This window comes from Gigantopelta aegis, chromosome 14 (assembly GCF_016097555.1).
Source record: "Gigantopelta aegis isolate Gae_Host chromosome 14, Gae_host_genome, whole genome shotgun sequence".
NCBI classification, from domain to species: Eukaryota; Metazoa; Mollusca; class Gastropoda; order Neomphalida; family Peltospiridae; genus Gigantopelta; species Gigantopelta aegis.
In genome coordinates, this window is record NC_054712.1 from 43,204,124 (window position 1) to 43,223,066 (window position 18,943).

The window sequence follows — 18,943 nt, forward strand, 5'->3', positions numbered from 1 at the left end:
TTTATATTTACAAAATAAATTTAACTGCAACATTTGACAAAAAACATTTCACTAGCCATCAGGCATGGCAATAGTAGTTATTTACTAGCCCAACATTGAATATCACTAGCCATGGGAGTGGGGCTACCATAATCTAGAAGCCCTGCCATGCATAAGACAGTCATAAGGATCATTTGACCGGCAGCAACCTTACTTAAATGTGGATCTACACCTGGATCTGTTTTACATTTTATTTTCCCTCGGTCGATCCATTCAACTGATTGGGGATTTTCTCATTCCAACCAGGGCACCACAACTGGTAAAAGGCCGTAGTATGTGCTTTTCTGTCTATGGGGAAAGTGCATATAAAAGATTACTTGCTGCTAATGGAAAAATGTAGCAGGTTTCCTCTGATAACTATGTGTCAGAATTACCAAATGTTTGACATCCAAAAGCTGATGATTAATTAATGTGTTCTAGTGGTGTTGTTAAACAAAACAAACTTTAACTTTTATAATTTACTTTAAAACATAACGAACATCCTCAAATAACAGAATTGCCACATTGACTATACTTTTTAATTTATATTTTTATTAGCAGCAAAATTTGTTTTATACATTTTTCCACAAACAAGACATCCAATACCATAGCACTGATACACCAGATTTTGATTAAAGTTAAAAAGAAAGGATGCAAAAGAAGAATAAAAAAGTCTGAACAGCTCTGCTGAATGTTCTGATGAGTTATGACTTTCATCTTGTTGAGTGGTGCGTGTTCGCGCCAACGAAGATTTGGAATAAATCTATGAATATGTTACTAATCTCTTCGGAGAGACTCCTTAAAGAATCGGCCAAAAGTGTCTTCACAGCTGCAGATGAAAACACCATTCCGGCAAATCCCCGTCTTAGTTATGTATCACATTTGAGCCCAATAAATTATTGGTTAGTAGAATTTATTGTTTCAATGACAGTTCGCAGAAGGTGAGGAGAGTGCAGTAAAAGATGTATTTATTTGATTTATGTCGACCCAAGTGGCAGCGTTATCCCGCTTTATGGCACTGATAGAAAAGCCATTATTTCCAGTGGTGTAAATAATGGAGGCAGAATATTTGCTGCCGCGGAGAGGAGAGTATTTTTAATAGAAGAAGGGAATGCTAATCAGAGGAGATGAAGAGTAATTCTGCAATAGGAGATTGTGTTTGGCTATATCTGTCAGCTGGGTTAAACTCACGACAGCAATATACTTGTTCCCATTGCCAGTAGGCGACACTGGTGGCCGCTTGCTCGTTATGCCGAATACAGGCTTAGCCGCTTATTACTAGAGCATCATAAATTGCAGCACTGGCTTTCAGCGCAGTGATAAATGAAGATATCGGAATGTCTTCCAGAGAAGCTTTCCATTAGATTTCAACATTAAAAAGGAAACGAAAAAATAAACTCTGATATTTTCTGTCGTGAATTGACAAGATGCAATAAATATTGTCCAATCTTTTTTTTCCCTTTCCTTATCTTTTAAAAAAACCCAAAAAAACCCACAGATACATTAATTTGACAAAGGTAATTTTCTTTGTTACGTAGGTTTTGTGGAATAAAAAACATCCCATCATTCATTGTTCTATTGCCTAATAACATTTCAATCAGTCTTCTCTGTTTTTCTCTTAATTATTAATGTACATCTTTGTTTATGGTTCAAGCATTGTGTCCTGGGCACACAGTTCAGCTGTCTTTGCTGTCTACCCAAGGCAAATATGGTTAAGGGATTATTTTTAGAGAAGAAACCTGTTGCCACATGAGCTATTCATATTAGTTGCAAGAGACCCTTTATGTACAGTGTCCAAGAAACAGGACAGTACATACATGTGTGACATTTGGTTTATCATCCATAACTCACTGGTAGTATATTTATAAATAATATTTTCATATACTTACTATTTGTGACACCCAATAACCGATGTATATTTTTGTGTTAGGGTGTTGTTAAACATTCATTCACTCATCTACATACAGCAATATATTTTCACATGCAATACTTTGGGTTAGGATTTGGCTCAGTAATAGATCACTCGACATCATTCTTCTACAGATTTTATTGAACATTAGGGCTGGGCGGTATTGAAATTTCAGGTTCGTTATCGATATCGGTATTTTTGGGGTGATTTACCTTGGTATCGGTACGGTATTCAATATTGATACGATACCAATATCAATTATGACTCACCTGCTAATTTAATCCAAATATAATTAAATTCCATACACAAGGCTCTCGTCTGATTTATACCAACCCCTTTTGCGTTCGTCAGATATATTAGTAGTGCTTTCCAGGAAATATTTTTCAATACCGAAATTTCGGTATTTTGAAATTTGCTCAGTACAGTAAATCAGTATTGACATAATACCGATACCGAACTGTATATACGGTATACCGCCCAGCTCTATTGAACATTAAAACGTAGTACAATGATCCCCAATGATTCCTCAAGCTAATAGAGAGAGATTTTTGTTTTTAAAAATTAAAAGGTTTAATTGAAAATTTGAAAGTCTTATCATCTAGAGTTTTGGTCAGATAGTTCTGAAATGTGGTCCTATCAGAAACTAATAGATAGATATTTGGGAAATTTTGAATATGACATTTAAAAATTTTTTTTTTGAAAATACCTGTTTTAAAAAGTGCTCTCTTTCTGATCCCCTCTCCTCCCCCACCCCCCCTCTCTCTCTCTCTCTCACTCTCTCACTCACTCACTCACTCACTCTCTCTCTCTCTCTCTCTCTCTCTCTCTCTCTCTCTCTCTCTCTCTCTCTCTCTCTCTCTCTCTCTCTCTCTCTCTCTCTCTCTCCTCTCCTTCCCCTCCCATCTCCTTTCTCTCACTATTTCTCTTTCTATCTCTACCAACTATCAAAATAGACAATTACACACCAAATAACCATGGTATTAAATGTGCTGAGGTGTTTAATCATTAAACAGATATCCCTTTGCCTGGTTTTAAAATGCCATCCTACGTATCTGCTGGTTTGACTGTCACAGTGACATTGACGCATTCTCTTATTACGGTTGGTTGTCGTTGGTGCCTGGGTCAGCATATCACCCTGATGATTGTATCAACGTGTGGCTCTCATTACAGAGGTGATACGATGCCCAATCAGGCCTGAAGCTCTTCGCACTGGCCCCTACTGCTCACTCTTTTGTAGAACGGCGATTGCTCAGGCAGAATAATTCTCAAAAACAAGACATTATCCATTGCTGCTAAATTTAATAACGATCGGGCTTGCGAGCAGTGTTAATAAGCAAGGTGAAAAAGAGCCACTTTAGTATTTTCATCTGAGGAAAGACATTTTTGCCAAGGGGTGTGACCCGATCTTGAATGCTGCGATGAACTTGAACGATGATTTAATCAAACTCTGACACCTGGCCTCCAAAAGTGGAATAAAACAGCTTTTTTTTTCCTTTCTCGCAAATAATGTGCTCATTTATAGTTAATAGTGTTTCATACGTTGTAAATGACCGAGAGCAAATTTGGTGTCACTTTGAAAAAGGTCGCTTTCAGAATTATGACACTCGACATGCAAGTAGAGCTTTAGGTTGTCAGTGTTAGCAAACATGGATGCCTTCAGAAATATCATTATGAGAGACGAAAAATATATTGGTACATGGAGATCGGTCTGCTCAAAATGTAAGGAGAATATAGGGCTCATTTTATCCAGTTTCTTTTTATATATTTCTTCATTTTAAATTTTTATTTTATTTTATGTTTGAAATGTATATTGATAATTGTGTGGATTTATTTATTTATTAGGCTTCTGTTGACCTGATAAGTTTATTAATTATAGGACCTTTCCTAGTCCTTTGATCGTATGTGTTATGCTACTGGACTATCCATCCATTCATCTGTCCATATAACTGTATCTGACTGTCCATTTTTCCATCCGTCCATCCATCCATCCAACCAGCCATCCATCCATCTGTCCGTCCGTCAATCAGTCCGTCCGTCCGTCCGTCCAACCATATGTCTGTCTGTCCGCTTGTCCGTCCGCCCGTCTGTATGTCTGTCTGTCCATCCGTCTGTTTGTTCATCCATCCATCCATCCATCTAACCATCCAACAATCTGTCTGGCCATCCATCCATCCATCTATCCATCCATCTAACCATCTTTCCATCCATCCATCCATCCATCCATCTAACCATCCAACAATCTGTCTGGCCATCCAACCATCTGTCTGGCCATCCATCCATCCATCTTTCCATCCATCAATTCATCTAACCATCCAACAATCTATCTGGCCATCCAACAATCCGTCTGTCCGTCCATCCATCTGGCCATCCATTCATTCATCTAACCATCCATCCATCCATCCATCCATCCATCCTTTTCATCAATCCATGCAACAATCCATCCCGTCCGTCCATCCATCCATCTGTCCGTCCGTCCGTCCGTCCATCCGTTAAATTATTTAAAGAGTATGCTGTTGAACATCTAGTTGAGTCAGACATATATCATGTGACCTATATTTTGGTCACTGATAGAAAATATTTAGTTTTGTTTTGTTTAACAACACCACTGGAGCACATCGATTAATTAATCATGGGCTATTGAATGTCAAGCATTTGGTAATTCTGACTCGTAGTTATCGGAATCAGAAAAAATTGGGGGTCAAGCTGCTCGTTTCTGAGATAACTGGTAGCATCTGTGACTACAAGGCTACTTGACACATTGGTACTAGAAATAAAATAGCATTTTTTTTTTTACCCAGATGAAACTATTATTTTTTACAACCAACACACTCACATTTATAACCAATCACAGGACTTTTTGTGTTCACTTCTCTATCAAAAGTTGGGTGCACCTCGAACTTTGATCCAGCTGGACGTTATTTGGTTTAGTACTACCTACAGTCATCCTGTCTTGTATACAGTTGTCTTGTCTTGTATACAGTCATCGTGTCTTGTATACAGTCATCGTGTCTTGTATACAGTCATCCTGTCTTGTATACAGTCATCCTGTCTTGCCATTGTATATAGTGATTGCAGTATTATGCAAATCCAACACAGGATGAATGCAAAGTTCTTTATCTTACCTTCACATGATAATGCTGATTACCTATTATTACCCACATGGTTCAACATAACCGAGTTAATAATAATCATACGAAGCACTCGTGTAGTAACAAGTGTAATGACAAGTGTAATGACGTAAGTTTCAAAAGCGATGTCATAACATGACATTGCTTCTCCAGTCCTAGCTCAGATTGTGCATTTGAAATATGACATCATTTCATCTTCTCCTTCTAGTTGTGGCTTAAACGTTTTGAGTTGGGTTTTGTTATTCATAAAGAAAACAACAATAATAATATGGATAATAAAGAAATTGTTACACTCGCACGTGAGTCGTACTGATTTTACGAAACTCGTGTCAGGATTCATATACATGTATTACCCTCGCTCTCACTTTCGCTTGGGCAATACAAAAATCCAGACACTCATTTCGTAAAATCAGTATGACACACAAGCTTGTATAATAATCTCTATTTATTCTCCATAGATACATTCCATACACTACAAAACTACATGTGTCCTAGTCAAGCCAGGTATAAGGTGTGCTACAAAATGGCTAGATATCACTTTGCTTTATCTGGTCATCAGATTGTGCCAATACAAAAGATGATGCTATACAGATGAATTGTGATATCACATTACTTTTGCACCACAGAGCTGTCAGATGCAATCATGTTAAATTTATCTGGAAATCAGTTGACCTCAGTTGTTAGGAATCTTTGCTCGGAGCAAAGACAATTTTTGTTTTATTATATTTGAATCCCTCCGAGACGACAGAGGATAGCGGTGGTGACAAGAGAATTTTCCAGCCTATTCCCCAGCCTATCTGTGTCAGTTTTTAAAGTTGAAATGACCAATGAAAGATTAATGAAGATAATTATTTCTCTATCTCCAGGGACGGAAGAGTGTCAATCCGAGGCCAAGTAGAGTTGTTGCCCCTGACAGGTAGGTTTCTCAGATATTGTAAAGATTTGCAGTATTAATCTCTGGCCCTTGCCCCTTTGTCTCTGATTAATGGAGGCTATGATTATTAGATTGTCCAAATCGCACATCGTTTTGATTAATAGAGTTCCGTGGCACGGCCCCAGTGATCACGGGAGTCGGGACATGATTGGCTGTGTTGTGCGAGTCATCACCACGGCGACACGAGCAGGGCTTGATTGAATATTGTATTGCTGTGAGTTTATCATGATACAACCAATTGGATTAGGGACTGCTTTCCATGAAGTCCTCAAGTGCAAGACTCATTGTGTACTGCTGTCGTCTTAGCCAAGTATTTAGTTGAAAGTAAAAGGTGTTTTTTTTCCTCTGATTTCCAACTCTGATAGATAATTAGTGTGTCATATAAATGTAGTTCTATTTCATTGGTTTTCACACCACCAAAGATGGCTTAGTGGATGTCTCATTCATGTTTATAAAACCTAGATTCATCAGTCTGAGACTCTTAAAGGGGCAGACACTAGTTTCAACTCGTGAAAATTAACACCAAGTTTAGTTCGTCTACAAACCTGTAACACATTTTGATAAAGTTACAGTTGAGTGAAACATGAGTCTGTGACTTTGAAATGGTGAAATACCCTCTAAAAATAGTTTAAAATTCGACTCCATAACTGTTACTTCTCAGATGCACGTGCGTTTTTAAAAATATAAAAAAATGCATTTTGTGATATTAAAAACACCAGGATGACCAAAAACACTTTGAATGTACGGATACTGATAATCTAAACCATAAAATCTAAGTAAAGTATGATTTCAGTTATCAAAAACGGCTATAATAGTATAAAAAAAAAAAATATATTTATAATTTAGGGTTTAAAAACTAGCATATGTCCCTTTAACATCATGCAGTGCCATAAAAATTGTTTTTCTTAGACATCAGTAAATTGGAGTCTAAACTTGACATGCAGTTCTTAATAACGGGTTTTCACACTACCCAGATAGTTTGGTGGTTAAACACAAACTTTGTCCCATGTTTATTAAACTTTTTTATAGAGTCCAGACTCAGTTAAGACTTACAATAAAAATTGCATTTTGTGGACATCATTTGATGTACTGTACTGTAAAGTTTTATAAGTACAAGCCCTTATTTATTATAGCTTTTTTCTTTAATGTAGTTTTCTGTAAAATATTATTTCACAATCTGTTGAATTATAGATTACGGTACTGTCTTTTTTGCATCATCTTCATATTCATCAGTTGTTGGAAAAAATTCATAAATGTCATGTTTGGATTTAGAACTAAAATAATCATTTTTAAAATTTGCCTTTTAAACATTTTAAATTACACATCTGCTGAATTAATGTAGCCTCTCCATGTAGTTGGTTTTCTCCAATGAACTATTTTGGAATTTTTTTTTTTTTTTTTTTAAATAAAATGGCCATGATTTCCAAATCTGTAGCTAGCATAAAACTATTGTTTGGTAAATAATAAGATTTCAAGTACACAGTTTTGATTCTCCTGACACTTCCCGATCTTTTCCTTATCTTCAGTTTTTATTTACAACTTCGACTCTTCAGCTATTAATTTATACAAGCCCTTTTCTCATGCTTACCATTTTAATTGTTAATAATAAAGGTTCAGATCTAAAGGGCAATTAAACACAATCAACACAGACCCATCCGAAAACACAAAGTTAATTTAACTTTGCTTGTTGTTGCAATTTGTTTTATGTTTTTTTTTCCCCGCGTTTACGACACTTTCAAGTTTATTATTTCACCAGTCATCTTCCTCACATTTCTTTGGACGCACATCACTCCCCGAGTGATTGTAATATCTTTCTCCACGACGGAAAAACAATCCCAACTCACCGATTCCATTTAGAATGGAGATGACCCCACGGTTTGTTTTCTTGCTTCAATAAAAAGAAAAAGAAAAAAAAAAGTACCTAACCTTGATTAAAACTTTGACTGGCTTATAACATTCTGATGAAATTTCGACCAGTTAAGTTTATTAATGAGAATTTGAAATTTTCTGCAATTTCTTGCAGAATACAAATTTAGTCCATTAGGGTTGCGGAGTTAAAAATGATTACGGTCTGTGGCGGAATTAATTGGCATCCGAGAGATACGGCTCATGATGGTGGTTTTCAAAAGTTTGAAATAAAAAGAAAATTAATCTGAACAGGGGGAAAGAAAACATTTCGTCTGGAATTGGACTGTAAATTAAAGCTGTGATTGAATGTTAGTCGGAGATAAACTGCATCGCGCTATCGATTCTTCACATATTAAAGTTGATGAGAAAACCACTTGTCTTTGGCCTTGCGCCTTATCTCTTCACTGTTGTTCTTTTTTTGTCTTCTTCCATTTCCAGATTAGAAATTTAATGGCATTGTTTTGCTGATATTATGATCTGTATTTGGTACGTGCATTATACAGTGCTTAAACTGGATCAGCGTTTGTTTTAAATGCTGTTATTAAGTCACTTTTGTAACACTCCATCTTATTGGTGTAACAGATCATATGACATGATAAAATTGGAATTATATAGAAGGAAGGAAATGTTTTTTTTTAACGATGCACTCAACCCATTTTATTTACGGTTATATGGCGTCAGACATATGGTTTAGGATCACACAGATATTGAGAGAGAAAACCTGCTGTCGCCACTTCATAGGCTACTCTTTTTGATTAGCAGCAAGGGATCTTTTATATGCACCATCCCACAGACAGGATAGTACATACCACGGCCTTTGTTACACCAGTCATGAAGCACTGGCTGGAATGAGAAATAGCCCAATGGGTCCATCGACTGGGATCTATCCTAGACCGACCGTGCATCAAGCGAATGCTTTACCACTGGGCTATGTCCTGCCCCTTGGAATTATATAGATAGATATTGTTATGTGTCTTATGTTATAGTCAATGAGTGAAACGAGTCATTTTGTCTAATTACTGAAATGTTCATTTGTTTCATGAAGTGACTGAAAATTAGGTCCAGGCATTACATGAAATGACTGAAATGCAATGGAAACAAAAATAAGTTTAATTTTATTTATATATACATGCACATGTACATTAAATCTAAATATTTCCATTTTTATATTTTTCATTGCATACAATGATATAGTCGAGAGACTTTACATATTTTGTTTTATTTTAATTTTATTTTTTTATCTTTTGTTATATATTTTATATACATGTATTGTTATTGACTTCTTACTTTACAATCAGAAAATAAAATTCTTTGACTTCCCCCGATTATCTCACTCAGTTGACCTGTCTGTAGAATATATATATGTGTGTGTGTGTGTGTATGTGTGTGTGTGTGTGTGTATATATATATATATATATATATATATATATATATATATATATATATATATATATATATATATATATATATATATATATATATATATATATATATATATAATATTGTAGTTTTTTTTGTGTTTTTTTCATATTCTTGTTAGTATTCAAAGTCACATCCTAAAGTTAGCAAATGTTGGCAAAATGGCATCTGTAAAATATTTTACATATTTATTTTATATTTAATTCAAGTTCTTTCTTGTAATTTGTGTTACATCATATTGAAATGAGGGCATTTAAAAATAAAATAAATTAACACTTGTTAATTAAAATAATATGTCACGCCAAAACTCATAGGTCAATTCCCAGTCAGGGTTTCTGCCAGAGGGTAAAATGGGTATGGCGCTATACCCAGATTTTTTGGCACATTTATTTCCAAAAGTTAACCTTTTGACAAAATTAATTACTCTTATCATTAATGTATGATTTTCTTAACCCTAACCTCAAACTTAACCCATTTTCTTTCTGGGGGAGGCTGGGGGTTGGTTGACTGTGATTGCATTCATTTCCATTGTGCCATACGCAAAAATTTCTTTCTGGCAGAAATACTGCCAGTGAAAACTTGGAGTTTATATTTTAATGTTTGTTCTGACCAATTATAGTGACCAATTAAAGCAAGTGCTACTCGCAGGATATTGTTTATCATGTGACCTAGCTAAGACCGAATTGACTTGTGGCCTTTGGATGAAACTCAGGAGTTTATAGAGTGTACAGATTATTCGTGAATCAAAGAGTTAAAAAAAAAAAAGTTTTTTGACACAAACATTTTTAATATTTTACCAAGAATGTTGTTTGACATAATATTGCAGAATGCATGCTTAGATTAATCATACAAAAAAAGAAAGAATTAATATGATCTCTTCATTATTTTGTATGGATTGTAGGATAAAAACAATACCATGTTAATGACATAGGTTATTAGCTTTATCCTGTTCAGGAACAAAGTGGAATGTTTCTTCGCAAGCCTTGTGACTTTCCCATTCTTACTGTCACGGAGGAGGGGATTTAGCTCAGTTGTTTGAGTGCTCGCTTGAGGTGCTTGCATCGCAGGATCAAACCACCTCAATGGCTCTATTCAACTGATTGGTTTTTATCTTGTTCCAACCAATGCACCACAACTGATCAAAGGCTGTGGTATGTGCTTTCCTTTCCTGTGGGAAAGTGCATATAAAAGATCCCTTGCTGCATGACTACGTGTCAGAATTACCAAATGTTTGACATCCAATAGCTGATGATTAATGAATCAATGTGCTCTAGTGATGTCAATAAAAACCCCTCCAAAAACCTGACTTTAACTTTACTATCACAGGGTGAAGCCTATATTGTATATCTTTAACCTATCATTCTCTGTTTATCCAAATGTATTTTCCTCAGAATATAGAAAATATATATATAATTATTATTTGTATTTTTTTCATATTCTTGTCTAAAATATTTCTTTCTTTCTTTATTTGTTTACAAACTAAATATTTGCACTAAGTGCCATAAAAGGAACCTTATTATAAAGTTTATATACACATTTAATTAAATATTGATTTGGTATCAACAAACTAAGTCTATGTTATGAGTGTCGTTGAGACAGCAGCCCATGGCGTGGTCTCATCATTTTAACAAACTACTATATCACATTATTTGCTATAATACTTACTTGTATCATATAAGTTTCTCTTTATAAACATATAGAGAATAATACACGAGTGGCTGTTAGATACCATTTATGTCGCAACGAGTTGTTTTAAAATATATCTAATGAGCAAAAGCGAGTTTGATATGTTTTTAAACAACGAGTTGTAAGATAAATGGTATCTAATGGACACGAATGTATTATTCTATTTCTTACATACTTACGCATCACAGACACATGATTGCCAGGTTAACTATACATCACAGTGTAATCGATTTCGACCGTGTTTTTTTTTTATTGGACGAATGGCATTGGTGACCAGGTCATCACCTAGGAGCAGCCAGTCATATGTCTTGAAATTTTTAACACATGTACGTGTGTAAACAACTATGTGTTATCAAAAATAACGCAGGTACATGTATATAAGAAAATTATTTAATTAAACATTGACTTCATTTGATCAAGTTGTTTTATATTTTATATTTTGAGTGTAGTTGTATCTTAATTTTGACCATGACATATTCACATAATTTTAATAAACTACATCATGACTTGTTACACTTATTGTACCTTATTATAAGTTTATCTTTAATAATATAATTATTTAATAAATCATTTTATTTTTAAACAAGTTGTTTTGTAGCTTATAATATAATAGTTATTGTGATTGTCATTTCAGCTTAAATTAGACTATGACATGTTCGCAACAAACATAATTTGTAATAATCCTTTTCCCTTATTGCAAGTTTATCTTTATAAACATAATTATTTAATTAAGTATTGAATTTATTTAAACAAGTTGTTTTGTAGCTTATTGTAAATATAGTTCTAAGCTTAAATTTAATCATGATGTGTTCACACTCACAAAAATGTAGTTTAAGCTTAAATTTGACAATGATGCATTCACATAATTTTAACAAACTTCAACATGGCTTGTAACATTTCTTGTACCTTATTGTAAGTTTATCTTTATAAACATAAATTGTATTTAATTAAGTATTGATTTTATTTGAACAAGTTGTTTTCTAGCTTATAATAGTTATTGTGAATGTATTTTCAGCTAAAATTTGACTGGCATGTTTACTTAATTTTGACCAACTATAAGATAACTTGTTAAAATACTTGTACCTTATTATAAGTTTATCTTTATAAACATAATTATTTAAATAAGTATTTTTTTTTTTTTTAAACAAGTTGTTATTATAATAGTTATTGAAAATGTAATCTCAGATTAAATTTCACTATGACATGTTTGCATAATTTTCAAAAACATAATTTGTAATAATTCTTGTACATTATTGCAAAATTATTTTTACAAACATAAATTGTATTTAATTAATCATTGATTTTATTTGACTGACGTGTTCATGTAATTTTGATCACCCACAAGCTAACTTGTTGCAATTCTGTTACCTTATAGGTTTATCTTTATAAACATAATTATTTAATTAATCATTGATTTATTTTTAAACAAGGTGTTTTATAGCTTATAATATTTAATTAAGTAATGATTATATTTTTAAACAAGTTGTTCAGTAGCTTGTAATAGTTATTGTAAATGTAGTTTCAGCTTAAATTTTACTATGACGTGTTCACATAATTTTAACAAACAACACGATATCATGTACCTCATTGTAAGTTTATCTTTATAAACATAATTATTTAAGTAATCATTGATTTTAGTTAAACAACTTGTTTTGTAGCTTACAATAGTTATTGTAAATATATTTTCAGCTGAAATTTGACTTGTCGTGTTCACATAAATAGTGTTTCAGTATAAATTTAACTATGACATGTTCACATAAATAGTGTTAGTATAAATTTGACCATGACGTGTTCACATAAATAGTGTTTAAGCTTAAATTGGACTATGACGTGTTGAGGTATTTTTGACCACCCACTTGTTACGAGATTGAGTCCTCGTCCCTGATTATAAGTTTGGAAGTCATGTATTCTGTGAGCTGCTGTATTCTGATGCTTGCCTGCCTGCCAGTGAGAAATGAGATCCACGATTGTTTTCGACGGCTCAGGATTGCTTAATTTTCTCCTCGCTGATCAAATTGGGATTAGATCCCGCAATTATGATTATCTGCAAACAAAATACGAGTCCATATGAATTTCAACGCTTGTGGCAATCAACACGTTTTTCTAAGTCATTGTGGTGGCGTTCCTTGGAGATAGCGTCCATTTCGGTGTCAATTTTGCGTCAAGCACTCGTGGGCTTACCAACAGACTCTGTGCGTTCCCAGCAGCAAATAAGAAATTACAATCTTTCTTGGCGACTAAACTCAATACATTTCTCATCAGGCCGAAGCATACATTCTGCGTGTTAATTATTTGCCTTATTTGCAAGTTTATAATGATCGGCTGCCGGGCAGATATTAGATTATCCCCCGGCACCACTGGGCATCGGGTGTCGGTCAATTGTCATGAAGCCAGAGACGTCTTTTGCATATTACGATGTCCTTTTTATATGTCCCTTGATTGTTGGCGCTTTAATATAGTCGTCGAGCCACTCTGAAAGATTGCCAACTTCGGCTGAGCGTTGTTTGATGATAACTTTGTGGCGACAGATTATCGCAGAAATATTACACTTCAGCGTATCAACATTTAATCATAATATTATGATGAAAGATTTTAATTTTTTTTAATGCTGATTGATTGAAATAACTTCACTGAATTATCCACCACAAAGTAGGTCTGGTAATCATTTTTTATTATTATTATTATTATATTATTATTTATTGCATTACCCCTGACTTTTTTCTTCTTTTTTTCTCATCTTTGAATTCCATCCCATATCTCCCGGACCCAGCAGCTGTTCTTCTGGTAGTTTATTATTAATTATCTCATAATATGATCTGAATCAATTTATTGTTGTCAATATGCTTATTTTATTGTGTCCCATATAAAAAATCTCAAAACTTAATTAAATTATATTTCTTTATTATTATTATGATTAGATATATTTCGTATGAAATTTTATTGTTGAACGTCTTAAAGGTAGGGTCAACTCAAACAAGAGCCTTATGTGTTGGAAAGATGCATACCTGGACCACCAACACATACTGACACTTTAACAAATGAAAAACATGTAATTTTAGAGTTAATAAAAAACAATGATTATTCCTTCTAACTGGGGGCAACCATTTTGTTTAGTTTTTGTGACAACCGGTGGTATAGCTTGGGGTGAAGTGATGGGTATGTTTTGTTTCTTCAGTTTGAAGACTAATTCCTGACATTGTTACCACGTTAGGTATTACGTAACCACCAGCTCGCTAGAGGGCGTATTCACTGGGATGGTACAAAATGGCTGCGATCGTTATATATAATAGCCGTCACATTTAACCGTTTTATTAATTAACTACAGTGTACCCTCGATTTATTGCCCCCCCGATTTAAAGCCAACCTCGCATACCGCCAACTTTCTTTAAAGTACCGTTTTCATTCATGTTTATTTCCCTCGATATAACGCCACCCTCGGTATCCACCATCCGCCAAAGACGTTTTTGAACTGAACTCCATTTAGCCATTATAATTCCCTCGATTTTGCTGCCAATGGTCTGGTCACAAAGTTGATTATAGTGACATAATTACTAGCGATCTGTTGATTGGGGAAATCCTAACACCGTTGTACACTGGCAGTACACACTGAATCTGTTTTTGTTTATTGTGTAGCAATTAACGGATGTAAGTGCTAGAATTGTTTAGGCAGGCGCGGTGTTTGTGTCCAATCAACACTCGGTATAGAAAGAACAGCCGCTATAGTGATCACGTGACAGAGGGGTGCATTAGATTCATTATTTCAATCACGGATTGTTACGTCGGGTCTTTGAAGTGCTGGCAGCAATGACTCTTAAGTTTAATTAATAAACAAACTTTAGGTAAGCTTTATTATGCTCAAGCATATTTTGCGACCATGACCTCATGTTAAGTTGCTATTTAGCTTTGGCATAAATACGACGACACCGGTAATGCATTTTATTACAGCAGAATGGATTTAAAGCGAAAACGTATCGTATTAGACGCGGTTAAAAAAAGAGAAATTGTTCAGTACTCGAAGATAAATTCAACTAAAAGTCAACAAGATATAGCCAATCACTTTTCAGCTAATGGACGAACCGAGGCCAGTGACATTATCAAGAATTACGCCTTAAAAGATGTGTACAACACTGATGAAACGGGTCTGTTTTATCGCATGTTACCTGATCGATCCCTCTCAACGACGACCGACAACAAGGGGACCAAAAAATCCAAGGACAGGATAACGATAGACAAATAAAATAATAATGTTGTTACCTGGTTGTTGTTACTTTTGTTACTGTTATTTACATTTAAAACATATGTCATATTCTTGACATTCAGCAACTTAAAACAAATTTAAGTTTGGTAGTAAACCCAAGGCACCCTCACTATACCGCCAAATCGATATAATGCCAAAATTATTTTGGAACATTGGTTGGCGTTAAATCGAGGTTATACTGTATATGATTATACTTGTTGATATTAAGCAATAATTGAATATGCATACCAGGCCAAATGCCTTAATTGTCCCCTCCTTTAACTCTGGATAACCAGAAATTATTTTTCATTAAGGAAAGGGAAAAAAATGGCTGAAATTAGTAAAGTTTGTGTATATATATAGAATATAGAATACTAAACAAGCTTGCCTGTCATACCATTTTTATGAAATGAGTGAACAGTTTTGGTATCTGACGGGCGAAAGCGAGTCAAATACCAACACTGTTCACAAGTTTCATAAAAATGGTATGACAGGCAAACTATAGTTTAGTATTCTGTTTATTACAAACCAACTGCAAACATGCCGCAATGCAGAAATCAGCAGATGTCGAGACCTACTGCACGTTATTTTTCTATGAATTGGTTCACCCCAATATTACACTAGTTAGATATTGAGTGGTTGTTATGACATGAGCAATATCTTACACTGGTGTGTAATAAATCCATTTAAGATTCCAGTGAAAACGAGTTAGTGATTAGGTCATTAGTGGAAGAGAAGTTGATGCGGTTCTCTTAGATCTACCTGTGGAGTCTGTGAAATCTGCTCAGACTGAGAGCTGGTACCGAGATTCAAACCCAGGATCTACCAGTCTGTTATGTTTACCACTACACCACTAAGATGGTTGAAAAGTCTGTCACTGAATGATCAGGGATTCTGTCGGTGGTTATGGAGGGTAAAATTACTTAACCTAAAGATGGTTGAAAAGTCTGTCACTGAATGATCAGGGATTCTGCCGGAGGTTATGGAGGGTAAAATTACTTAACCTAAAGATGGTTGAAAAGTCTGTCACTGAATGATCAGGGATTCTGCCGGAGGTTATGGAGGGTAAAATTACTTAACCTAAAGATGGTTGATAAGTCTGTCACTGAATGATCAGGGATTCTGTCGGAGGTTATGGAGGGTAAAATTACTTAACCTAAAGATGGTTGAAAAGTCTGTCACTGAATGATCAGGGATTCTGCCGGAGGTTATGGAGGGTAAAATTACTTAACCTAAAGATGGTTGATAAGTCTGTCACTGAATGATCAGGGATTCTGTCGGAGGTTATGGAGGGTAAAATTACTTAACCTAAAGATGGTTGATAAGTCTGTCACTGAATGATCAGGGATTCTGTCGGAGGTTATGGAGGGTAAAATTACTTAACGTAAAGATGGCTGATGGCAGAATCACTGAATGATCAGGGATTCTGCCGGAGGTTATGGAGGGTAAAATTACTTAACCTAAAGATGGTTGATCAGTCTGTCACTGAATGATCAGGGATTCTGCCGGAGGTTATGGAGGGTAAAATTACTTAACCTAAAGATGGCTGATGGCAGAATCACTGAATGATCAGGGATTCTGCCGGAGGTTATGGAGGGTAAAATTACATAACCTAAAGATGGTTGATCAGTCTGTCACTGAATGATAAGGGATTCTGCCAGAGGTTATGGAGGGTAAAATTACTTAACCTAAAGATGACTGATGGCAGAATCACTGAATGATCAGGGATTCTGCCAGAGGTTATGGAGGGTAAAATTACTTAACTTAAAGATGGTTGATCAGTCTGTCACTGAATGATCAGGGATTCTGCCGGAGGTTATGGAGGGTAGAATTACTTAACCTAAAGATGGCTGATGAGTCTGTCACTGAATGATCAGGGATTCTGCCAGAGGTTATGGAGGGTAAAATTACTTAACCTAAAGATGGTTGATAAGTCTGTCACTGAATGATCAGGGATTCTGCCGGAGGTTATGGAGGGTAAACTTTCTTAACCTAAAATCTTGGAATTTAAAGGTGCAGACCCTAGTTTTAACCCGTGAAAAAATGGACACTAAGTTTATTTAATTTACAAACTTGTAACACATTTGGATAAAGTTACAATAGAATGAAAGAAGAGTCTGTGACCTTTAAACAGGAAATATTCTTAAAAATAGACTAGAACTCGAATCAGTAAACCACTACTTTTCAGAGGCACGTGTGTTTTTAAAAATATAAAAAATACAGTTTTTTGATACTATGAACACCAGGATGACCAAAAACACTTTGGTTGTACAGAAATGGATAATCTAAAGAATAAAATATAAGTAATGTTTGATTTCAGTGATCAGAAATGGCTCTAATAATGAAAACATATGCTGCAGTGTTTAAAAACTAGGGTCTGTCCCTTTAATGGATATATATATATAGCTCCACTATGATATTTGTCAGCAGAGCTTTTCTGATAGCAATTTGTCCATCCATCAATGTTTCATTGTAAGTCTATCTTCTCCTACTGTTTTGATTGAATTATTCCAAAACTTGGTATAATGATCCTCTAGGGCTTCCTCCACAAACTAATAGAGGTATTTTTGGAAAACATTTATGTTTGAATTTTTATTAAATTGTTTTTAAAATTTAAATTTAAAATTTAATTAAGAATTGACCGCAATTATTTTTTGGTTCATGCAAGTATGAACCGAAAAAACGATGTGCACATTGTATAAGCCTGCGTAGAGGGTCATGCAAAAGTGTGCACATGTTTTTTTCGGTTCATACTTGCATGAACCAAAAAATAATTGCGGTCAAATCTTATAATTAAATTTATATGCATACTTTAACAATACATAACTGAATTTATTTTGTTTAGCTTTAAATACGCCTGTAGTATTGTTTGTGTAAACTTCATTGATACTTATGTCGCGTAAGAATGCGAATGTTCATTCACTATCATTTGAATCAGGTGATTTTTTTGTAAATGACGTCATTTCCTCTAGCTGCTGTGCATTTTTACGGATCGTTTAGTTATATTGGAAGGAATTGTCTTATTCGTGTTTAGTTTATATTTTATGAAAGTGAACGAAGAGAACGTGTCTAACATTTATGCTGTTGGTAGAACCGTTTAATTTTTGCCAACAGTGTAGAACATCGCTTACAAGTAAGTTACAGAAGTGATGATTAGGTAAAGAGGTTGGTGTTTTTGGGTATTATTATTTTTTTTTTAAATCAATGTGTATATATCTATATGTCTACTCTGCTATAGCATTTTCCATTAATTTATCATATACATTTTTTGTAGCTTTCACGTGTGTTTTCTTCAAAATATCTAAATATGATTGCCAGAATAATCCAGCTTGTTGCACAAAAGTAGTGCGAGTTACTGGGGGTGGGGGGTGGGTAGTAGGCGTGGCTTAACTTTTTTCGGTTCATCGAGATATGAACACAAAAAAGTAAGCACCTCTGGACCAATCAGATTGCCGTAAAGTGTATAGACGCAAACAAATTTTTTTATAAGTGTATATACTCATAGTATTTTGATCAGATAATTCTTGAACTTGGTATTCTGATTTTCTTAACAAACTAATTTAGAGTGATAATTAGGAAAGTTTGAATTTGTGATTTTTTTTTTTTTTTAAACATTTTAAAATAGAAATTTAACGTTGAAAATTTAAAAGTCTTCTAGAGTTTTGATTGGATAGTTCTGAAACAGTATTCTCAAGGGTAGTCTT

At 34.5% G+C, this 18,943-nt stretch overlaps 1 protein-coding gene across 6 annotated transcripts in view; it reads left to right on the forward strand.

Moving 5' to 3' along the window:
• LOC121388618 overlaps positions 1-18,943 on the forward strand; it is a 180,539-nt gene that overhangs the window by 44,165 nt on the left and 117,431 nt on the right. For 5 of the 6 annotated variants that reach the window (XR_005959990.1, XR_005959992.1, XR_005959991.1 and 2 more), the window contains exon 10: positions 5,922-5,971. Coding sequence is in view for 2 of the 6 variants with exons in the window: in XM_041520030.1 (XP_041375964.1) it covers positions 5,922-5,953 (32 nt within the window). In the remaining 4 variants the exon portion in view is untranslated. Of the gene's footprint in view, positions 1-5,921; positions 5,972-15,066; positions 15,247-18,943 lie in introns of those variants that run through there. The other variant, XM_041520029.1, reaches the window with a different exon arrangement.